We start from the raw sequence: 25,087 nt of genomic DNA, 5'->3' as shown, positions 1-25,087 counted from the left end.
GCCCCTTTGAGACTTCCTGAAACCTAGAAAGTTACTCTTGTTCCTTCCTAGTGCTTTTCCTCTGGAGGAATTAGCAACAGGCAAATAAACATGACTTATAATGATGATTTCTTAAAAAGTACTGATAATACAATACAGATATTCAATATATGTTAGTTAAAACTTTGATAGCCACTTTTTTTTGAAATACGCACACACAGCGCAGAAAAAAATATACTTAAAAAACACACACACCACTGAATTCACCTCAAAGATAGTGGAATAGGAGGTGCCAAATGAATATTTCTAGGGAGGGTAGTCTGCAGTAGAATCACCATTACAGAAAAGGCCCTGTTCCAATTTGCCACCTTTCTAACCTCTGAACATGGACGTCTTCAGGTCATGCTGTTAAGAAAGGAACAGGGAACCTAGGACTCTTCAGATGTTGATCTCCCATCAGGACCAGTGATCTGGGATGATGGGAGGTGTAGACTGGCATCATCAGGGATTCCCCAACCCTGACTTCAGGAATGGGCATGGTCATATCGGAGAAGATGAGTGTTTGGAAACCCTGATACTAAGCTCTCCAGAGCTTTATACATTGGAACCTGCATTTGAATTGCATTTGGAGTGCTAAGAAGAAGCCAGTACAGATTTTTCCTTTTTTCTTTTTAACACGGTCAAAAAATTCCACTCTAGCTAAACCGAACTAACCATCTGGCTGCTGAATGGAGTTCCTCAACATTCTTCAGAAATAGCTTCACACAGTGCATTGCAGAAGTCTAGCTTGGATGCCATCCGTGCATGGATAAGCATGACAAGGTTATCTGTGTCTAAGGTGGGGTGCAGCTGGCACATCAGCGGTAGCTGATGAATAGTGTTTCATGCCACATGCTACCTCTTGAGGTTGCAACTTCAGGACTGGAGTCTTGTAAGGAGAGTGCAGTCTCTGAGCCACAGTGGATGAACTGGAGTCCTTGGCCTTAGAGGGTGGAATTGATATAGTGAGCATAATGGAAACTTTGGGGTGGAAAGTGTCAGTGGGATACAACTGTGTCTAGGTATAAACTTCTATAGGAAGGACAGGGAAGGATATACTGGAGGTGTTGCTGCTCTGAATGCCAAAGAGGGCGTTGAGTCCAGCAAGCTAGAATGCCCCAAAGCAGTGTTCACAATTAGCCAGGTACCAGGCGCATTGTGTATCTGGATTTTAACAATTTGCGACCAGGTGAGGATGCCTGCGTGCCAGGATGGGGCCTGACATTTCCACCACCTAGGGAATCATTGGATCTGGACTGTTTTCACACACTAATACGTAGAATTCTAAAACAGTGGTTCCTCGGTTTAAGAACAGCCCTGTGAACGAACTATTCGGTATACGAATCCCGCAAAACCGGAAGTAGTGTTCTGGTTAGCGAACTTTACCTCGGTCTACGAATGGAAGCCGAATGGTGGAAGGGCACTGGCAGAGGGAGGTCTCATTAGGGAAAGCACGCCTCGGTTTAAGAATGGCTTTGGTTTAAAAACGGACTTCCGGAACGGATTAAGTTCGTAAACCGAGGTACCACTGTAGTTATATTTTATCTGCACAATCGGAATGAATTTCTGGAACCCAAATGCTTTTTCTGTGCAGCCTGAACAGGAGCAGTCACCATTAAGAAAAAGAGGTCGGAATAGGCCAATATATATGTGGACTGTCCCTGGATCAAGGGAGTTTTCTTCTTTAAGTTCTCAAAGCTCTTAACCTAACTCGAGGTTGTCATCTGAACAAGCCAGATGTTTAAATGAGAATCAATCACAATCAGTCCATCATTTGAAAAATAAGACTTTAGAGCTATCTTGCCCCCAAATGGCAACTAGGCGTTCCATTTTGGTGACTGCAACCTTGGTTCAGTGAGCCATTTGGCACCTAGCTGATATATCTGAGTTTCTAACACTGCCCCAAAGGGGCAGACTCCTTCAGAGAATCATTGTGCATGGTCATATGGGGACCCAAGAGTAATTTAGTTCTGGAGACATGCTATCATGCTCCCTGCTCAAGGAGATCTTGAGATGAAGAATGAAATTGAGGAAGTGTCCAAAAGAGGAAATGTTGTAATGGGTGATGTCAGCTACCGTCACATAGACTACGTTTGTATTTCAGTCATAACAAAGAAGCGGTGGCTGACGAGGAACGAGACCGTCGGGCTGTAGCAGATACCTCAGTGAAGATGTCAATTGAGTGTACAGTGGCTGTGGAAAGGCAAATTCCATGCTAGGGATCATTAGGAAAATAAATCGGCTGATAACATACACTAGTACCTCAGGTTAAGTACTTAATTCGTTCCAGAGGTCCGTACTTAACCTGAAACTGTTCTTAACCTGAAGAACCACTTTAGCTAATGGGGCCTCCTGCTGCCGCCGCACCGCCAGAGCATGATTTCTGTTCTCATCCTGAAGCAAAGTTCTTAACCCGAGGTAATATTTCTGGGTTAGCGGAGTCTGTAACCTGAAGCATGTGTAACCTGAAGCATATGTAACCCGAGGTACCACTGTAATGTCTTATGGTGTGACGGCATTTGGAATACAGTTGTACCTTGGTTGTAGAATGCCTTGGTACTCGTACGTTTTGGCTCCTGAACAATTGAAACCTGGAAGTGAGTGTTCCAGTTTCCGAACTTTTTTTGGAAGCCGAACATCCAATGCAGCTTCTGCTATTGTTTCTGGCGCGCCTGCGTAATTGGAAGCCACGCCTCCATTTCTGAACATTTCAGAAGTCAAATGGACTTCCGGAACGCATTCTGTTCGAAAACCAAGGTACGACTGTACTGTGTCCCCTTCTGGTTGCTTCACCTCAGAAAGGACCTTGTAGAGTTGGGAAAAGTTTGGAAAAGGCATCCAAAATGACCAAGGGTGTAGAGTGATTCTTCTTTGAGGAAAGGCTGCAACACTTGGGAAGTTTTAGTTTACAGAAAGGGCAAGTGAGAGGTGAAATGACATATGTTAGGGATGGCTTGTAGAAAGCAGATAGAGAAAAGCTTTTCTCCCTCTCTTGTAACACTGGAGCTGGTGGAGATCCAGTGAAGCTGGATCACAATCAACACGCTACCCCACCCTGGCTAATCACAATCTGAAGAAAACTCCCTTTGTATAGTTGGACAGTTTCTCCCATTGTGAATCGTTGGAGAGGAGTGTGGCACATTTTGACCGGGAGCCAAATGGGAGGCAAAGGGTTAAGCTCACCGCTTTGTTGTCCTGGGGGTGTCCCTTGGGCTGTTTGCCAAAGAAAGCACAACTGTGTGACCAGCAGCATGTCTCCTTTGGTCCTTAGAGGCCTAATTCATTCAGATTTCTGTATTTAGTAAAAGGTAAAGGTAAAGGGACCCCTGACCATTAGGTCTAGTCATGACCGACTCTGGGGTTGCGTGCTCATCTTGCTCTATAGGCCGAGGGAGCCGGCGTTTGTCCGCAGACAGATTCCGGGTCATGTGGCCAGCATGACTAAGCCGCTTCTGGTGAACCAGAGCAGTGCACGGAAACGATGTTTACCTTCCCGCCAGAGTGGTACCTATTTATTTACTTGCACTTTGATGTGCTTTCGAACTGCTAGGTTGGCAGAAGTAGGGACTGAGCAACAGGAGCTCACCCCGGCACGGGGATTCGAACTGCCAACCTTCTGATCGGCAAGTCCTAGGCTCTGTGGTTTAACCCACAGCGCCACCCGCGAGTCTCCTGCATTCACCTGAGATGTACCTTCTTCTCCCTAACTTGATCAGCAGCAGTGTCCCTTGGAGACATGCTATGGTAGTGCAGCTGATCCTCAGGAGCCCAGAAGTGCATGGATTAAGCAGTTCAAATAACTGAGCATGAGGGACTCTCACCATCCAGCTCCCCTAGTGGCCTCTCCGACAGGCCCATCTACTTGCTCTGAGTGGAGAAGTAGCAGAAAGCACTAAACAAACAAGTCATCCTACCCATTGTATTGTAACTTTTGTTGCTGTTGTTGTAATAATGTTACGTAAACCACTTTGTGAGGTCTGCTTGGAAAGCAGTATATAAATACTGCAAAATGCAACTACCAGCGCAACAAACAATAAATTGAAATTGAAATACTTTATTGTCACTTGTACAACCTGAATACAGTGAGATTACATGAGCACCCCCCACTCAGCTCTCTTAGTCTTAATTCCCCTCGTTTACTGACGCACACCCACCAAACCCGAAAGTCAGTTGCCCTGTTGTTATCTTTTCATTCAGCAGCCTAACAGCCCACAGAGAGAAGCTGTTCTTTACCCTGTTGGTGCGACTAATTATGCTTCTATATCTTCTGTCTGGGGACGCAGGTGGCGCTGTGGGTTAAAGCCTCAGCGCCTAGGGCTTGCCGATCGAAAGGTCGGCGGTTCGAATCCCTGCGGCGGGGTGCGCTCCCGCTGCTCGGTCCCAGCGCCTGCCAACCTAGCAGTTCGAAAGCACCTCCGGGTGCAAGTAGATAAATAGGGACCGCTTACCAGCGGGAAGGTAAACGGCGTTTCCGTGTGCGGCTCTGGCTTGCCAGAGCAGCGATGTCACGCTGGCCACGTGACCCGGAAGTGTCTCCGGACAGCGCTGGCCCCTGGCCTCTTAAGTGAGATGGGCGCACAACCCCAGAGTCTGTCAAGACTGGCCCGTACGGGCAGGGGTACCTTTACCTTTACCTTTATCTTCTGTCTGAGGGCAGGAGATCAAGGAAGTGCCGGCCAGGGTGTGAATCATCCCTGAGAATTTTCCTCACTCTACTGAGGCAACATTCTTCCGCAGTGTCATCCAGTGGATTCACGGGACAGCCCATAATATCTTGTGCTGTATTCACCACCCTCTGTAGGCACTTCCTATCAGATGTCAAACCAGCATGCCACACCGTGATGCAGTATGAAAGGACACTTTCTGTTGTTGACTGGTAGAAGGGGATCATCAAATGTTGATTGACATTGTTCTTCTGCAATACTCTGAGGAGATGGAGTCTCTGTTGGGCTTTCTTAACCTCCTGGGTTGTATTGATTTTCCAAGTAAGGTCTTCACTGAGATAAACTCCTAGGAATTTAAAGGAAGAGACTCTCTCCACACAGCCCTCCCCTGTGTACAGTGGGGCTGGTTCTTTCTGTTCAGAGTTGCAGCCGCTGAGTGCCAGACCTGAAGGGCTCAATCTGTTTTGCTCAATCTGTTTTGCATGCAGAAGGCCCAGTCCTGGGTTCAATTCCCAGCATCTCCAAGGAGGGTTGGGAAAGACCCCTGCTTGAAATTCTGGAGCGTAGTTGACAGTCAGCGTTGACAGTATTGAGCTGCATGGACCGGTGGTTTAACTCTGTACAGTTGTACTTCGGTTTACAAACTTAATTCATTCTGGAAATAAAAAACCTTAAACCAAAGCATTTTTAAACCAAAGCGTGCTTTCCCATAGCAGTGGGGGACTCAATTTACAAATGGAACACATTCAACAGGAAGCGGAACATGTTCTGCTTCCAAGGCAAAGTTCACAAACCAAAACACCTACTTCCGGGTTTGCAGTGTTCTTAATTCAAGTTGTTCATAAACTAAGCTGATCTTAAACCAAGATACCGCTGTATAATAACCTGTGTTCTGAATGGACTGTTAGTTGTGTCAGTTTTGGAAGACAAAAGAGTTTTGGGTGGTACAGTGCTTTCCACACTGGTGTTTCTGCTGTCCAAGTGATGTGTGTTGTAGAAGGGGTATGTTCTGGTGTGCAATCAGTTTACACAAGTGCTGGGCAGGGCTCCTGAGCTCCATTGTGGCTGTCATGAGTTGAACATGCACAAACACAGCCGACTCCTGCTGCTGTACATTGCAGACAACCATTGGTAGTTTTAGGAAGCTTGTTCGTTGGAGAAGCACCATTAATGATGTTCTCATTGAGGGACCCCAGAGAAACTACCGATGAACCCTCAGTAAGTAGTTCAAAAGCCTCTGCCTTTGTGCGTGACGGGTTTTTGTGGTTCCAAAGGCTGCTGAAGTAAAATTGATGCAAATTTTTGTACGCTTATGTGAGAGAAGGAAGTTGTGGGATATGTAGATGTTGCTGTTGGCATCTGTGTGGTACCATAATCAGTTTGTGGAGAATGGGATGCGAGGTTAGTCCACCCTTGGTTGTTGAAGCAGAAAGATGCTTTTGAGGTTGTTGGTCGTGGCAGTTCTTTTGACCTTGGCGTTTGGCAGTAGGTGGTAAATAAACAGAGGAAGAAGGGTTTTGTGGCTTGCCCTTGAAGAGGGGGTTCTGTTCCCACAGGTCAAATGCAGAAGTTGCTGGAGGGGATGTACCATGACTTGTGACTGTGTCACACAAATGGGGCAATTCCTTGAGATGCTCTCGAAAGAAAAGCACTAGTGCTCTGAGCTGGGAGGCTATTCTAAAGAAAGGAACGGTCTACTTCAGGCACTGCATTTTCCTGAAACGGGAATATATCTGCTGTGGAAGTCCCCTGGGAGCCAGCGTGGTGCAGTGGTTAAGAGCGGTAGTCTCGTAATCTGGGGAACCGGGTTCGCGTCTCCGCTCCTCCACATGCAGCTGCTGGGTGACCTTGGGCTACTCACACTTCTCTGAAGTCTCTCAACCTCACTCACCTCACAGAGTGTTTGTTGTGGGGGAGGAAGGGAAAGGAGATTGTGAGCCGCTTTGAGACTCCTTCGGGTAGTGATAAAGTGGGATATCAAATCCAAACTCTTCTTCTTCTTCTTCCTTCTCCTCCTCACAGAGATGTATTTGACACCTCCATTATGTAGTTTTCATTACATGCTGAGAGATACAACTTTTTTACCCTGGCTATTGACACCTGAGGGATATATTTTAGCACCCACCCTGCTCTCTTGACTGTAATTTGTTTTGACTGATTTCCATACAGTGGTACCTCAGGTTAAGAACTTAATTTGTGCCGGAGGTCCGTTCTTAACCTAAAACTGTTCTTAACCTGAGGTACCATTTTAGCTCCCACTGCCACCATGCCGCCAGTGCATGATTTCTGTTCTCATCCTGAAGCAAAGTTCTTAACCCGAGGTACTATTTCTGGGTTAGCGGAGTATATAACCTGAAGCGTCTGTAACCTGAAGCATATGTAACCCGAGGTACCACTGTATTGTATTTTATAAATTGTGGCAACACGCCGTAGAACTGCATGGTGAAGGGGAGGTTAAGAAATCTAATCATCATCATTATTATTTAGATTAGATAAATTTATTGTCATTGTCCGTATATACACAGTATACACAACAACGAAAATCAAACACCCAAGACCGGATTCACATACACATTTACACGTATCTCCAACACTCTCATCCTATTCAGACATAATCTATTAAAACATACATAATCCAGAATATAACATAACCTATTAGAAGCATAGCATAACCTAAAACCTATCTCATTCCTTACTACTCACTGCTTGCTATTTCTTACAACTGGCCCTGAGATCATTGTTTAGTGCAATCAGAGCTCTTGGATAGAAACTATTCAGAAGGCATGTGGTTCGTGTTTTCATTGTCCTATATCTTCTGCCCGAAGGCAACAGTTCAAAGAGGTTGTGAGCAGGATGGGTGGGATCTCTCAGGATATTGTGTGACTTCTTCAAGCTGCGAGACGTGAAGATCTCATCCAGGGTTGGTAGTTGGAGCCCAATAACATTCTGGGCAATTTTAATTATTCTCTGTAAGGCTTTTTTTTCCATTCCAGAGCTGCTCCCATACCACGATAATATACTATAGGTTAAGACACTCTCAATGGTACTATGATAATAGGACAGAAGTAGGTGCTGAGATAGATTCAATCCTCTGAGCATTCTCAGGAAATACAACCTCCCCTGCACCTTCCTCACAACCATATTAATATTTGCAGTCCATGAGAGGTCCTCAGAGATGTAAGTGCCCAGGTATTTAAAACTACCAACCCTCTCCACCTCCTCGCCATTTATGTGCAATGGTAAAAATACACTTTTCTTTCGCCTAAAATCAATTATGAGTTCTTTGGTTTTTTTGGTGTTAAGCATAAGATTATTTTCTTTACACCATTGAATTAACCCCTGTACTTCTTTCCTATAAGCAGCCTGATCATTCTCACTAATGAGCCCCACCACTGTTGTATCATCCGCAAATTTGATGATTGTGTTGGACTTATACAGTGGGGTGCAGTCAGATGTGTACAGGGAATAGAGGAAGGGGCTTAACACACACCCCTGAGGGGCTCCTGTGCTTAATACTAGAGTAGAAGAGTGGTAAGGTCCCATTCTCACTGTCTGCGGCCTATCGGTCAGGAAATTCCTTACCCACAAGCAGATCTTCTGGTGTATACCCAAATTGGTCATTTTAAGGAATAACCTGTCTGGTAGAATTGTATTAAAGGCAGAACTGTAGTCCACAAACAACAGCCTTGCGTAGGTTCCCTGTCGTTCTAGATGACTCAGTACAGTATGGACAGCGATGGAAATAGCATCATCAGTAGATCTATTCCTTCTGTATGCAAACTGGAACGGGTCTAGAGTGGATGGAAGACCAGCCTTAATATAATCTAGCACCAATCTCTCAAAGCATTTTATAACAACAGATGTTAGGGCTATTGGTCTGTAGTCATTGAGAGATAACAATAATAGGAAATACTATATCCCTGTTGTCAGAAAGCTATGCCAGTGTCAAAAATATATCCCCTTAGAATATGTAACACAGAAACATAGGAAGCATACATTAATGTAGGCCAGAAGTTTTCAAGATTACGCATAGCATGGAGAAAGTGGATAGAGAAAAGTTGTTCTTCCTGGAACATGTGGGCATCCACTGAAGCTGAATGTTAGAAAGTACTTTTTCGTGTAAAGGGACCCCTGACCATTAGGTCTAGTCGTGGCCGACTCTGGGGTTGCGGCGCTCATCTCGCTTTATTGGCCGAGGGAGCCGGCGTACAGCTTCCGGGTTATGTGGCCAGCATGACTAAGCCGCTTCTGGCGAACCAGAGCAGCACACGGAAACGCCGTTTACCTTTCCGCCGGAGTGGTACCTATTTATCTACTTGCACTTTGACATGCTTTCGAACTGCTAAGTTGGCAGGAGCTGGGACTGAACAATGGGAGCTCACCCCATCGTGGGGATTTGAACCACTGACCTTCTGATCAGCAAGTCCTAGGCTCTGTGGTTTAACCCACAGCGCCACCCGTGTCCACTTTTTTGTGTAACACATCGTTAATCTTTGGAACTCACTCCTGCAGGAGGTAGTTGTAACCACCCACTAAGATGGCCTTAAAAGAGGATTAGACAAGTTTATGGAAGATAAGACTATCAATGGCTACTATATAAGGCGAACCTCCCTAATTCGCACTGTCCGAAACAACATGCAAACCTTTATACAATCATCCTTCAAAATTTTCACCTCTCCAAATTTTGCAATGCAGTTCTCCAGCCACCTAATGTGTACAAAAACCATGCATACTAATGCAGCGTGTGCATATAAGTGCATATATTCATTAAAGAGCGTAGAAAATTGCATTATATTAGGGAAAGCTGCTTGCAGAAATTTGTGTAGTTAGAGAAATTAACACTAAAATTCTGATGGATTTTCATGAGGACTTTTGTTGTTGTTGTTGTTAAAAAATTGCGAACTGGTATGGAAATGTGGAAAACTGAAATCAAGAGAGGAAAAATGAGAAACGGAGAGAATCAAAAATTGACAGATTTGCCCATCCCTAGATTTCATGCAATTATTTAAAGCCAGGTGTGTTATTTGCTTTGAGCCCCTTCATAATTTCCTGCTCATTTTCTTTCTTCTTTACAGGTCACACAGTGTCAAGAACCACTGGTCGGAAATTGTTAACTTCGTGAGGCTGCTGACGGACAGATTTGTGAGGTGGGCTGCTTTCCTTATGGTTTCTAGGTTTAGTTTTGACACGAAAGATTGCAAAACAAATGCTGTGATGCGTAATCTTCAGTTGGAAACCATTCTCAAAAGAATTAGGCACAGACATGCTTTTCATTCACATAAGGCGCCTTATGACAACATCACATTCTCTCAATGTATTCGGAATGCAGTGCAGTGCTGATAAAAATACATCGTAAAGAGTTCTGAAATTCCTACTTGTTTTTGTTTCGTACGGTTTTTGAATCACATAAAACTCGGATGCAGAATCTTTTTAAGCCTGAAGCACACATTCCCTTGTGGGCAATCTTCCAGTGTTGGGAAGTAAAAAGTCTTGTTTATGTATGGTAGGCTATGTTAAAGCAGAAATTTCTACAAGCACGTGTTTCCATTCATGCAAGAGGAATTATCACAGTTCAAGGATGTATTCCAGCCAGGCAAACACGCTCAAGCATGGGATGGAACAGGGTCAGTGAGAAGGGTGGCATGAGAAAAGGGGTGGCCTGTTGTTGACTTGTGGAAGTTCATCACACCTCGACCTGTGGGGTGTATCAGCAGAGGATTCAGAGCCCCAGCAGAGTCTTCTGCTCCCAGCAGAATAGCTTCTTCCAGAGTCCCCAGTTAAGGGGAAAACTCCTCTCCCACACATATTGAGACAATGTGGACACTGGAGTCAAAGTAGTAGTAGCAATAATAGTAATAATAATAATAATAATTTATTTATACCCCGCCCATCTGGCTGAGTTTCCCCAGCCACTCTGGGCAGCTTCCAGTCGAGTGTTGAAAACAATACAGCATTAGATATTAAAAACTTCCCTAAACAGGGCTGCCTTCAGATGTCTTCTAAAGATAAGATAGCTGCTTATTTCCTTCACATCTGAAGGGAGGGCATTCCATAGGGCGGGTGCTGCTACCGAGAAGGCCCTCTGTCTGGTTCCCTGTAACCTCACTTCTTGCAATGAGGGAACCGCCAGAAGGCCCTTGGCGCTGGATCTCTCAGGACCGGTGTTATGTGGTCCCAGCAGCCACTCCCAGTCACCAGTCTAGCTGCCACATTCTGGATTTATTGCATTTTCCGGGTCACCTTCAAAGGTAGACCCACGTAGAGCGCATTGCAGTAGTCCAAGCGGGAGATAACCAGAGCATGCACCACTCTGGCGAGACAGTCTGCAGGCAGGTAGGGTCTCAGCCTGCATACCAGATGGAGCTTTTACACAGCCGCCCTGGACACAGAATTAACCTGTGCCTCCATGGACAGCTGTGAGTCCAGAATGACTCCCAGGCTTCACACCTGGTCCTTCAGGGGCACAGTTACCCCATTCAGGATCAGGGAGTTCCCCACACCCACCCGCCCCTGTCCCCCCAAAACAGTACTTCTGTCTTGTCAGGATTCAACCCCAATACATGGTTTTGAACCTTTTATTCCACGGTTGCAGTTTCCAGCATTGTGCACTGAAGTCAAAGCTGCATGTATTGCACACACCTCCAGTCGCATTGCACAAGGAGAGAATTTAGTGTCCGACACAGAATTTTGCAGCTTTTCTTCTTTTGCTTTCGCATAACAAAAATACTGCATTTCTCAACCAGGGTATCTAACATGGTGCCTGCCAGATATTTTTGGATTACAGTTCCCATCATCCCTGACCAGTGACCATGCTGTCTTGGGGCTGTTGGAAGTTCGAGTCCTGCGACATCACAAGGTTACCGTTTTGGCTGTGCCTGTTCTGGGCTTTGCGCCTGGGGAGATGGCTTTGTGAATATGCAGGAGGTGTTTATTGAACTATTAGAAGCTGTTGCTTCTGTCGTTCTTTGTAGCACCTTGTTTTTCTCCACGGCTAGCAGAAGCAGGATCAATTGTGCAATCTAAGCAAATGAATGCAAAACCTGCCTGTTCTGCATCTGCTAATTCTGCTCTTCCTAATACTTGGTGCTGCCTAGAAATCAGAGGATGATATTAAGAACAAAATATAGACTATTTCCAGTCCTGGTTAGGCATGTCCTGGTTAGGCACTGAGAGCGTGGGAAGTAGCTGCTCAGACCTTGTTGCAGTTAATTGTTTCCTATGGAAAATGCGATACAGAAGGCGATTGTCAGCTGGACCAGCTGGCGAAAAGTCATGTGAACTAGGCAGGCCTTAATTGCATATTGCTAGCATCTATCTTCCTAAAGTCAAAAAATGAGTTTTCTGTAGAACAAGGAACGGAATGCAGTTGAAACACACACACACGGTAAGTTAATAAAAAGGATCTAATTGGTTGTTCCAAAAAAGCCATGTGGCTCAGGCTTTCAGTTACTGGCAAAAGAGATGTTTATCTTTTCCAAAAATGATCTGATTGGCCATTCCAAAGCCTTTTGGTCATCCTTTATTCCAGCCAAGAGGCCTCACCCTTCCACTTTGTTTGTTTGTTGCTGAATTGGCTGAAATAAAAGTGATTTGGCTGAATCCTTTGATGAACAGTTCTTAACAGCTTAATAAGATTTCTTCCCTCCCCTCCCCCCCTTTTAAAAGAGAAATGGGACTACTTAATGGTTGATAAATGCTGCTCAGCGCAGCATATGGTGAAAACGCGGAGCAGGTTTCATTATAAGAATTAGATCATTCCGGTATGAGTTGTACATCTGTTTCCCATTTTGCTGGGCTTGAGAGATGTAGGTCTGCAGTAGCAGCACAGCACACGTTTTCTATCTTTTTAAGAGCCTCGAAATTACAGTGAGAATGTTTATTTTTTAAAAGTATTCCTATTCTTCCTATCACGACCGAACTTCTGGATAGTGGAATTTAAAAATGCAGAAGAAAGTATTTGGTAATGAAATTGCCTATCATTTTTGTTAAGCCAAACCCATTGAAGAAGCTCCTTAAGATGATGCCTTAAATTTGAAAAATGAAAACGAAATCAGTCCTTCACTATTATTCTTAACAGATCAAGGATGAGAGTTGTAGTCTAAAATGTTTCCAGAGAACCACCTTGGCTGCCACAGTTATAGGCACTTCTAACACCAGATCATATAACTACCTGTTTATGTATGGAGACAAATTCAATAGAACCTAGGAGAGGGACTGAGGCTGAGCTGCAACAGAGAACATCATTTGCACAAAGAAGGTCCCAGTTCTGGCCCCAGCATTTGCAGGGAAAGAGCTCTATTGAGTGATGGTTCGAGTCATTTTGAGCTTAGGGTGGGGTAAGAGAAGGCAGAAGGGGGCAAAGTTAGATGGCTTATTATAGCCAACAAGGTGCAGTATCTCCTAGTTGTTCAGACCAAAGAGCAGTCCTGACCTGGAAGTCTTTATAGGGGCCAGAGTGACTGTGTTCAGATGTCACACTAAACCATGGTTTGGTGCAATATGCCTAAGCAGGGACAAGCTGCAGGGAGCCTTGGGCTCACTTTCTCCCTTCCCCTCTGAAGTCAGGAGAAGAAATTCAGAAGCTTTCACTTCCACCGCAGTTGGTTATGTTGTCCAGGCATTCTAAACACAGTGGGGGGTCTCCCAGAACACAGTTCAACAACTAGCAGGATCCAATTCCATATGAAAGTGTGTATTAAATTCTCATTTTAACAGAAAAACAATGCTTACAAACTACAGATATGCAGAATACTCTTCTAATAGGTACCTGTTGCCAGTGACAGTATTACCTTCCACCTGGCCTGTAAGACAGAGCTATTCTTCCTGGCCTTTAATTTGAATTCACCCTGATCTTTTATTTCCCTTCTCTTCCCTCCCCCTTCCCTTTTATGAAGATTACCCACTCTGAGACTCCACAGCTAATTCTCCCTTGGCCTCCTCGCTGGCCCAAGTAGGACCAATTCAGCCAGCTAGCCCTGGTGATTATCTAATGTTTATTGGATGAAATTCCCTCAAATTGATTTTGAACTTTGATTTTTATTGTTATTAATGCTTTTATGCTGTATTTTATACTGCTTCTATGTTGTATTACAATTAAGTGTTTCAAATTTGTTGTTAGCCGCCCTGAGCCCAGTTTTCTGGGCAGGGTATAAATTAAATTATTATTATTATTATTACCAATACAAAGGGCAGTGTTGTTAGAATTGTTACGCGCTGCCTTTTGGGACATCTTCAGGGAAAATAAAAGCTGCGCTGTGGTCTAAACCACTGAGCCTCTTGGACTTGCTGATCAGAAGGTCGGCGGTTCGAATCCCCACGACGGGGTGAGCTCCCACTGCTCCGTCCCTGCTCCTGCCCACCTAGCAGTTCGAAAGCATGTCAAAGTGCAAGTAGATAAATAGGTACCACTCCGGCGGGAAGGTAAACGGCGTTTCCGTGCACTGCTCTGGTTCGCCAGAAGCAGCTTAGTCATGCTGGCCACATGACCCAGAAGTTGTACACTGGCTCCCTTGGCCAGTAAAGCAAGATGAGGGCCGCAACCCCAGAGTCGTCCTCGACTGGACCTAATGGTCAGGGGTCCCTTTAGCTTTTTACCTTCATAAGACAGTTAGATGGTGCCTTGTATGCCTCCTTCTGGCAACCCCTGCAGCTAGGCTGCGGCCAAACACATTGCTCTGCTTTCCTTTGGACCACATCGGCAAGGCCAAGAGGGGGATCTTGTTGTCTAGCACAGTGTTTCCCAACCTTGTGCCTCCAGCTGTTTTTGAACTACAACTCCCATCATCCCTGACTAGCAAGACCAGTGGCAAGGGATGATGGGAATTGTAGTCCAAAAACAGCTGGAGGCACAAGGTTGGGAAACACTGGTCTAGCAGCCCAGGACTTCCATACACACTTGCACTCTGCAGAGAAGGCACACTCCATTGTCTCTTGAGACTGATGGATGCCAACAAGGTCTGAATTGTGCACAGGTAGTGCGCGTTCCTTCTTCCAAAGGTCAGCCCTTCGGCAGAACCTCAGAGGCAGTACAACTCCAAACAGCAGCTGCTGGGCCCATCGGTGGAGAAAACCCTGTTACATTCAGATCCCACTTTTGGGCTTCTGAAAAGCATCTACCTGCCCGCCTTGAGAACAGGGCGCTGGTACAGATGAGCTTTTGGTCTGATCCGGCACAGCTCTTACGATTATGCAGTTGTTGTTGTTGTTTAGTCGTTTAGTCGTGTCCGACTCTTCGTGACCCCATGGACCAGAGAACGCCAGGCACTCCTGTCCTCCACTGCCCCCCGCAGCTTGGTCAGACTCATGCTGGTAACCTCGAAAACACTATCCAACCATCTCGTCCTCTGTCGCCCCCTTCTCCTTGTGCCCTCCATCTTTCCCAACATCAGGGTCTTCTTCAGGGAGTCTTCTCTTCTCATGAGGTGGCCAAAGTACTGGAGCCTCAGCTTCACAATCTGTCCTTCCAGTGAGCCGATTATGCAGTAGGTCAGCTGAAATACAGAACTGCTGAGCAAGGAGGGAGATATTAGATGTTAGCTATTTCCTGTGTGGGCTTTGTGTTTACTCGGATTCTGTCATAAAGGTTAAGACGGAGAGATCCTCAGAGTCCTGTCTTGACACAGATCCCGTTGAAACGCACGTGGGCGCAGCCTTTTTTTGATTTATGTCTCTCAGATGGATATTTTTCTTTGTCTTTAAAAGCAACCAGATGAGGGTCTCCTTCATTGTGTTTTCCATGCAAGCAACGGTCATTCTACCATTAACACAAGACAGGTAAGCAAATTGCAACATTGCTTTCCCCCGCTTTTTTGATGCTAGTAAATACTATTTTAAGTGACACTGAATTAAGTTGGCCCTGAATTAGGCCTAAGGCAATTTCCCCCAAAAGTAATAAAATGGCGGTTCCTTTTTAATCACCTGAAGTGTTTCTTAAATAGTACAGTTTTACCGTTGGTGAGGAATTCGCTTTAGGCCCGATTCAGTGCCAATAGTGGCTCCTTGTTATAAGTACCGGTAATAAGGACACCTTTCAAAGACCCATAGAAGTTTAGAGTTGGAAGAGACTCATACAGTGGTACCTCAGGTTAAGTACTTAATTCGTTCCGGAGGTCTGTTCTTAACCTGAATCTGTTCTTAACCTGAAGCACCACTTTAGCTAATGGGGCCTCCTGCCACCCCTGCGCCCCCGGAGCACAATTTCTGTTCTCATCCTGAAGCAAAGTTCTTAACCCGAGGTACTATTTCTGGGTTAGCGGAGTCTGTAACCTGAAGCGTATGTAACCTGAAGCGTATGTAACCCGAGGTACCACTGTATAGACCAACTGCCTGTAATGCAGGAATCACAAGCAGCCACGATGGGCGGTTGCTTTCAGAATGCAGGATTATTTATTTCCTGTTATTACATTTGTATATCCCTTTTACTCCAAGCTCAGGGTGGTGTAGATGGTTCATCCCATCCCATTTTATCCTCACAACAGGTAAGGTAGGCTGAGAGGCAGCACCTGACCCAAGGTCAACTATTGAGCTTGATGGCTGAATGGACATTTGAACCTGGATCTCTCCATGTCCCTATCCAGCACCCTGCTGCTCTCAATGCAGCCTTCAAGTATTACAGGCCACCTTGCCACTTCATTCTACTGCAGGTGATGCTTCCTGCCTTGAAGTGTTAGAATCACAGAGTTGAAAGAGACCCTGAGGATCGTCTAGTCCTGGCTTTCCCAAACTTGGGTTTCCCGCTGTTTTTGGACTACACTTCCCATCAACCCTGACTACTGGTCCTGCTAGCTAGGGATGATGGGAGTTGTAGTCCAAAAAACAGCTGGAGGAGACCCAAGTTGAGGAAACTGATCTAATCCAACCTCCTGCAACACAGGAATATACAGCTGTCCGTTACGGGGATAGAACCTGCAACCTTGGTATTATCAGCACCATGCTGTAGCCAACTGAGCTACGTTGCAAGGATTTCCAGGACAAAGTAAGCGGGCACTGCAGACTCTCTAAAATGCAGTCTAAATCTGCGTTAGCTGGCGATGGCGGTGGATTAATTGGGACTAAGCCATCTTCCTCCTTGTTCTCGGTTGCAAGTTTGAAAGACTTGTTGAAGCAATTGTTAGGAGGGGTGAGGAAGGAAGGGAGCAGGCAGGGTAACTGTTGGGGATATAAATGTGCCTTTTCTGAAAGGCAGAGGTGTGAGATTCATGCACATATGTTGCACTGAGAGGAGACGTTCTATTTGTAACCATTCATCACATGCAGAGCAGCCTCCAAGTTGCCGTCAACGTGATTGTCCTTTCCTCCTTTTGTCTTGAATTCTAAGACGAGTCTCACAGAACGGGTCCGTTATTGCAAGGTGTCCATCTCCTAGGAATTGGCGTCGTTGGTCTTTTTGTTTTTGTTTCGCCTTTGTTTCAGCAAAGCGTCCCCTATACAATTGTGTAAATCTCAGCTTTTGTTGTTGAAATATGTTTGGGGTGTAGGGCAGTTGGTCCCAGGGATTGAGATGGAATTCAGAATGTGGTTCTTTATATATATATATATATATATATATATATATATATATAGCGCCTGCCAACCTAGCAGTTCAAAAGCACCTCCGGGTGCAAGTAGATAAATAGGGACCGCTTACCAGCGGGAAGGTAAACGGCGTTTCCGTGTGCGGCTCTGGCTCTGGCTCTGGCCAGAGCAGCGATGTCACGCTGGCCACGTGACCCGGAAGTGTCTCCGGACAGCGCTGGCCCCTGGCCTCTTAAGTGAGATGGGCGCACAACCCCAGAGTCTGTCAAGACTGGCCCGTACGGGCAGGGGTACCTTTACCTTTACCTTTATATTTATTTCTGGAAGAAAATCCAGAGTCGGGGGAAAGTGTGCCTCTGGTTATCAGTTTCTGGGAATTGCTGGTGGAGACTGCAACTGGGATCACAGCCTGCTTGTGTTCTACTCAGTGGCCACTGTGAAGCTAGGATTCTGGACTAGATGGACCTTTGCTCTGATCCAGCAGGCTATTCTTACCTTCTGCTCCAGAATATTAGTGGACAGATGGCAACCTGCTCCCCCCCCCCTTGCTTGCAGAATCTTATTCTTTCTTAGATTTTCCTTTAAAAACAATATATATATGTTCATTGGGCCCCAGAGCTGAAATAGGTCTGGAGGTGTCAGATTACTGGGAGGTCTTGGTTGTATGCTGGATAAATAAAACTGAACTGATTGTACGAGAGCTATTTTTTGCGTTGCGAAATCTGTTTCAGAATGACTGGAACTTGATTTGTCGTTTGTTTCTTGGCAGCAGAAGCGCTGCGGGGCCTGTGGACATGCTGCCACTCATTTCTGGCAAGCACAAAGTGTCTGCTTTGTAATCTGCATTCGTACATAATCATTTTCAAGTTGTTTTCAATAGACACCAAGTGTAAAATATTTTGGATTAAACAGATTGCATTAACTTTTACGTAACTTGCTCAGCTGCCATCTATAGTGCACAGCATGTCTTCTGCTGAAACCAGGACTGCCAGTACGGATATAAATTGCTTTTGTGCAAGTTTCTCCAATCTTACCTTTTAGATTTTGGCTTAAGGCTTTTTATGGGTGAGGAGCAGGGAAGGGATCAACAGGCCTCAAAAAATCGGCATTTGCAAATGTGGGTGTTCGGTCCCAAAGGTTCTGCATATACACAAAAACCCATATACTCAAACCCTTGGAACCATCCCTGCCTGAGCATCCCAGAGCATCTTGGAGCTGGTGGGTTGAGCAAGCCTTGCCTGGTAAGCAAGACAGAGAGCTTGAAAGCTCTTTTTGCACCAGGAAAACCTTGCATGCATTTAACTTGCACAATTTCAACCGTCCAGCTTTCAACCATGCAAGGCTGAAATCGCACAAATTAAATGTGCATAAGATTCAATCGAACTGTGCAGAAAAAGAGGCAGTTGTGAATGCCTGCTATCAGGTATTTTTCCAGCGTTGCCTTTTTATGGGCAATATATTTCTGCTTACAAAATTTGGATTTGGGGGTCCACTTTATGCTAGGGCTGGGTGATGCCTGGTTTTCAGCATCGTGAGAGACTGATACAGTGATACCTCAGGTTACATATGCTTCAGGTTACATATGCTTCAGGTTACAGACTCCGCTAACCTGGAAGTATTACCTCAGGTCAAAAACTTTGCTTTAGGATGAGAAGAGAAATCATGCTCTGGCGGTGCGGCGGCAGCAGGAGACCCCATTAGCTAAAGTGGTGCTTCAGGTTAAGAACAGTTTCAGGTTAAGAACAGACCTCTGGAATGAATTAAGTACTTAACCCACTGAGAGCCAGTATGGTGTAGTGGTTAAGAGTGGTAGTCTCGTAATCTGGGTAACCGGGTTCGCGTCTCCGCTCCTCCACATGCAGCTGCTGGGTGACCTTGGGCCAGTCACACTTCTTTGAAGTCTCTCAGCCCCACTCACCTCATAGAGTGTTGTTGGGGAGGAAGGGAAAGGAGAATGTTAGCCGCTTTGAGACTCCTTAAAGGGAGTGAAAGGTGGGATATCAAATCCAAACTCTTCTTCTTCTTCTTCTAACCCAAGGTACCACTGTATATCATGATGTCTGAAATAAGGGTGGAACTATGTAGAGGCATTGGTTGGTTTCACAGTTTTCCCCACATTGTGATTTTTGCATCACGCACACAGACACACACACACACACACACACACACACACACACACATCATGATTTGGGATATGTTGCCATGTCAAAAATTATGAAACCAATATCACGATATGGACTTCAAGTCAGTTTTAGACAAGATATCAATATGATGCCCAGCCCTACTTTATGCAGGTGTTTTCAGTGTCCAGTGGTACCTCGGTTTACGAACTTAATCTGTTCTGGAAGTCTGTTCTTAAACCGAAACTGTTCTTAAACCGAGGTGTGCTTTCCCTAATGAAGCCTCCTGCCGCCGGTGCCCTTCCACCATTTGGTTTCCATTCTTAGACCGAGGTAAAGTTCTGGTTTTGCGAAAGTTCATTACCCGAATCGTTCATAAGCAGAACTGTTCTTAAGCTGAGGTACCACTATATCTCATTGATGGTAGCCATCATGGCTAGTACCAAAGGTTGACCTTATTGCATCTCCACCATTGGGGACAGTAAGTCTCTGAATACCAGTTTTTGGGAATTGCAAGTGTGGGGAGGGTTGTTACACCCAAATTCTGCTTGCAAGCTTCGTATGGTCGCTGTGAGAACAGAGTGCTAGACTACGTGGGCCTTTGGATTGATCTAGCAGAACTCTTCTTCTCTTCTTAAGCTCTTTCCAGATGGGGTCAGGGATGCTTGAAGGATTCAGCAATATTTTCAATCCAATGTTTAATAATCTTTTGCTTTCTTCTTCATTTTCAGGAACGAAATTCAGAGAGGCCTTGAAGAGTTGAGTAATGTTAAGCCAGGAGGTGAAACGTACATACATGAAGGAATAAAAGAAGTAAGTTCTCCTTCCCCTCTCTGTTAAATGATATAGTGGCTCATGGCTTAGTGGGTAGAGTATGAGACTCTTAATCTAAGGTCATGAGTTTGAGCCCCATGTTGGGCAAATGAGTCCTCCATTGCATTCCAACTCTACAAACAATAATTCTATGATTTGTTGCTGTTCAAGGTATCTTGCCCTTCTTGGGTCAATTGTGACATGAAATTAGTTACATATTTAGTTCTTGTGTGGCTGTTTTTTTTTAAAGCAGGAAGGTGGATTAGATCAGGACCATAGCAGGGGCAATGGGGCGAAGCTCTCCTCCCCCATGGTCCCAATCCAGGTGCTTCCCCTCCTCCTGGTTCTATAGAACAAACAACCCCTCAAAAAACCCAGCCAGGCAAGGGTTGTGGGTTCAAGCCCCATGTTGAGCAAAAGATTCCTGAATCGACTTTGTCTAACTTGGCCTCAGCTTAATGGGCCCTTAGCTCATTAGTTATTATAACTGTTAATAATTTCAGCAGCCCACATCTCCTTATCTGAAATGGCTATATTCCTCTTGTCCCAGTTCTCAGCCCCCCAATGACAGTGATAAGCACACATTTTTTGTTTTTCAGGCAAATAAGCAGATCAAGGAGGTTGGAGCCTTGAAGTCAAACAGCATCATCATCGCTCTGACGGATGGACAGTTGCAAGGGTATATACCGCAATATGCAGAAAAAGAGGTGAGTGTTGAATTGAAACTGTGCCTCCTGCTTGGTTCAGTGCTTGCCTGTGTGTTGTTGTTGTTGTTGTTGTTGTTGTTGTTGTTGTTGTTATTTATTAAATTTGTAAAGGAAAAGTTAAATGACCCCTGGATGGATAAGTCCAGTCAAAGGCAACTATGGGGTTGCGGTGTTCATCTTGCTTCAGGCCGAGGGAGCCGGCGTTTGTCCACAGACAGCTTCCCAGGTTATGTGGCCAGCATGACTAAACCGCTTCTGGTGCAACGGAAACCAGAGTGCACTGAAACGCCGTTTACCTTCCCGCTGTAGTGGTGCCTGTTTATCTACTTGCACTGGCCTGCTTTCAAACTGCTAGGTTGGCAGGAGCTAGGACAGAGCAACGGGAGCTCACCCCGTCATGGGGATTCAAACCGCTGACCTTCTGATCGGCAAGCCCAAGAGGCTCAGTGGTTTAGACCACAGCATTTCCCACGTCCCTATACCCTATACCCACAGATCTCAAGGCAGTTCACAAGATAAAATCACAAGATAAAAATCACAAAAGCCATAATCAAAATGGAAACAAAAGCAACCCAATAACCCCCCTCCCCAACACATTTTAAAAGGGCACTGGATCAATCAAAGGCCTCGTTAAAGAGGAACGTTTTTGCCTGGCACCTAAAGGTGTATAATGAAGGTGCCAGGCAAGTCTCCCTGGGGAGAGCATTGCATCAATGGGGAGCTGAAAAGGACTGTTCTTGTGTTGCCACCCTCTGAACTTCTTGTGGAGCAGGCACATGAAGAAGGGCCTCAGAAGATGATCTCAGGATCTGGGTAGGTTCGTATGGGGAGAGGTATTGCAGTTCTGAGCTGTTTAATGCTTTATAGGTCAAAACCAGCACTTTGAATTGGGCCCATAAATGAATTGGTAGCCAATGCCGTCAGACCAGGACCTTGTTATATTCTAGCAAATGCATAAAACTTTTATTGATTTATTTCCATTCAAGGCAGAGCTTGCCAGGGATATGGGAGCAAGAGTCTACTGCGTCGGAGTCCTTGATTTTGACCAAGACCAGGTAGGGGCTATATTACAGGACACCGTGTTGAGACGATAAACAAGTTGCTGGCAATGTTTGAAGATTTACGCACTTCCTTGGTATTGGATACAGCTTCTAGGAGACCTGCCCTGTATATGCAGCAGAATGAAGGTGCAAAATCCTTAGGTTGTCAGTAGGACATACCTTTTTTGAATTGTCCCTCCACCCCCCACCATGTTAAAACACACATGCCCCTGTGTCAGTTTTTAAATGCCTGCCGAAAACCTTCCTATTCCATCCAGGCCTATGTAGGCAATTAAGAAATGCATCCCTCCACAATGGTTAATTGATGTCTGTTTTTAACTTGTGTAGATGGATTTTATTGTATGGTTTTTATGGTTTATTGCTGTAGGGAGAGCATGAAGCTCTTAATCTCAGGGTCATGGGTTCAAGCCCCACAATGGGCAAAAGATTCATGCATTGCAGGGGGTTGGATTAGATGACCCTTGTGGTACCTTCCAACTCTATGATTCTATGAGGAGCTGCAACAGAAAAGGCCTGTTCTTCTTCTCCTGCCCAGGACACAACTCTACAATTCTATGGTAGATACAACTACAGCTACAGCTACAGCTACAGCTACAGCTGTAGATGTAGATGTAGATGTAGATGTAGGTGTAGGTGTAGGTGTAGGTGTAGGTGTAGGTGTAGGTGTAGGTGTAGGTGTAGGTGTAGGTGTAGATGTAGATGTAGATGTAGATATGTCAAAGCAGTTTGTGTTTGCAGTGAATCTTGCATGTAGGAAAGCATTCAAAACCGTGACCCCCCCTCCTGCAGTTTGGTACGGCCCATTCTGTCACCTCCTCATTCTGCTGCATGTAGAGGCCAAGTCTGAAGCTACCATCTGCTGCAGGGATGGGGAACTTGTGGCCGTCTAAAAGATGGTGATGGACTACAGCCCCCAGAGTCTGAGTCAGCCTGGTTGATGGCCAGGGATGGTGAGAATTGTAGTCCAGCAGCAGCTGGAGGGCCCCAGGTTCTCCACCCCTGTTACACTGAGCCAGGCCATTGGCCAGTCTAACCCAGTGTTGTCTATTCTCATTGGTGGTTGCTCTCTGATGCCTTGGGCAGAGCTCCTCATAGGAAAAACGAGGCACAGATCTGACTTTAAAAAATAAATAAAAATGAACGTTGTTGGACCAGGACCCAAGGAACAGACATACAGACAGGAGGAAGAGTTGTACACATGGCCAAAGCCTTGCTGTTTTTCTAGGCAGCTGTTACCCCAGCTAAAAATACAAGTTGCATTCAAGCAGCATCTTTTTTTGTCTGAGAACAACTACAAAGAGCAAAAACAGCCCCATCTGCTTGTGTGGTTCTCCTTTATGCATCCTTCAGTTTGTGACTAGCCATAATGTCTATGTTCTCCCTCCACTATTGCAGGCAGTAGGCCTCTGAATATCAGTTGCCGTGAACATCTGGTTGGCCACTGTGAAACCAGGATACTGGTCTGTGATGGTTGTTTTTCAAAGGCTGGTTTAGCTGTTCATATTTTTTTGTCCTTACTTCCTTAGCTTGAAAGGATAGCTGGTTTTAAGGAGCAAGTCTTCCCAGTCAAGGAAGGATTCCAAGCCCTCCGGGGGATAATTAATTCTGTAAGTATTCTGGAAGGCACATATTGCCTTAATTTTTCATGTAAAGGTGGTGAAATCTTATTTACTTTTGTGGCATCGTCTTTCATGCGAAATATTAAGCTGCCTGAGCTTTCTCTAGCCTGAATGCTTCGTTTCAGATTGATGTGGCTTCCAGAGATCTGATCTCTCAGGCAGGGATGGCTAAACCGCATCCTTCCAGATGTTTTTGGACTAACACTCCCCATCATCCCTAAGCATTGACCACAGCGGCTGGGGCAGCTTGGGATTTGAAGTCCAGCAATACACGTCAACTATCCCTGATCTAGGAGCTGCTAGGTACTACATAAGGCCCCAGACTGAATAGAGAGGAGTATTTCTCTCTCGATGGATTGTTGAACTATGGCTCCAGAGTCCGGTGTGAGAATTTCATCTTGCCCAAGTTGGGAGGGTGGAAAAAAAGGATTGCCATGCCACTGAAACTTGCTGCTTCTGTCTGTTCCATAATCCAGTTTGAATATGAGAGATCTCCTCCTTTTTATCTTACACAGGCAGCAATAAAACTGCTGCTGTCAAATGTAACCAGGCAGGACTCCGACCTATCTTTTACAGGTTTCATTGTGCAAACTATTTACAGTGCAGATACACAAGGTTCATGTCCGTCTTAGTCACTTGCAGAATCCGGGAGTGGCACCTTCTGGTTTTCCCCCCAACACAAGATCTTAGACACCCCAAACCTCCGCCTCCCCTCCTTGGGCTTCACCCCTCTGCGCAAACTGGGCGATGGAAGTGGCATGTGTGCCCCCTGGCCAACCGGGCTAGGTGAGGCGCTTGGGCTCTCAGCAGCATCTTCAAGCCCTGTCCTTGCTTGGCTGGGCCTTTCCTACTCTTTTCCACTGGAAGTGTGGCTTTTCCCACCGCTGGACGAGGAACTGCTCCTCAGAAGTTTCTGCGGCTCCCTGTATCCCAATGGCATCCCTGCCTCCCTCCCGTTCCGATGGCAGGCCCCTGACACCTAGCCCCTTTGCAAAGCTAAGCAGGATCTGGTCCGGTTTCCAACTGGATGGGGGACAACGTGCTGAGATTCCTGCACTGCAGGGGGGTAGGACAAGGTCCTTTCCTCAATGTCTCTTCCAACTCTTCAATTACACTAATGCTGTGGGATGCACCATAGAAGCACTAGAATAGAGACCCAGCTGGTGGCAACCACAAACTATTGCTTGGTAGTCGGGATGCAAGAAGGCGTGGCTTTTTCATTCCATTCCGTATTTGTCTTATGCAGCCCTGTTTCAATTCCACTGCATTATGCCTTTCATCAAGAAGTATGTTATTTGTCTGTTTGCTGTGGTGAAATGATGTAACTTACATAATTCATGGTGTAAATTACATTGCCAATATGTACTCCACTCCATTCATTTCAGTGCAAAGGAAATGCAATGCATTTTAAAGCTGAGGCCATTGTTCTTCAGTGTCTGAGAGCTAGATTTCTCTAACCAGGGCTTGATTGTCTGTACAACTTCATGGAATTTACAAGGAAGGTAGAAACTGGCTTGAGAATTTCAACTTTTGGTAGAGAAGTTTCTGCAATGAATGTAAGGTCATGCAAAG

The 25,087-nt window shown here is 45.4% G+C and overlaps 1 protein-coding gene across 1 annotated transcript in view; it reads left to right on the top strand.

Moving 5' to 3' along the window:
• The window catches only part of ANTXR2 (ANTXR cell adhesion molecule 2), a 157,314-nt gene that overhangs the window by 2,168 nt on the left and 130,059 nt on the right, over nt 1-25,087 (top strand). The window contains exons 2-7 of the mRNA XM_079990947.1: nt 9,758-9,829; nt 15,384-15,455; nt 20,047-20,128; nt 20,728-20,835; nt 21,822-21,890; nt 23,423-23,503. Of these exons, the coding sequence (XP_079847073.1) occupies nt 9,758-9,829; nt 15,384-15,455; nt 20,047-20,128; nt 20,728-20,835; nt 21,822-21,890; nt 23,423-23,503 (484 nt within the window). The remainder of the gene's footprint in view (nt 1-9,757; nt 9,830-15,383; nt 15,456-20,046; nt 20,129-20,727; nt 20,836-21,821; nt 21,891-23,422; nt 23,504-25,087) is intronic.

Source organism: Podarcis cretensis, assembly GCF_951804945.1.
Source record: "Podarcis cretensis genome assembly, chromosome: 9".
Classification (NCBI taxonomy): domain Eukaryota; kingdom Metazoa; phylum Chordata; class Lepidosauria; order Squamata; family Lacertidae; genus Podarcis; species Podarcis cretensis.
The sequence above is the reverse complement of the archived record's forward strand: the minus strand, read 5'-3'. Positions and strand labels throughout refer to the sequence as shown.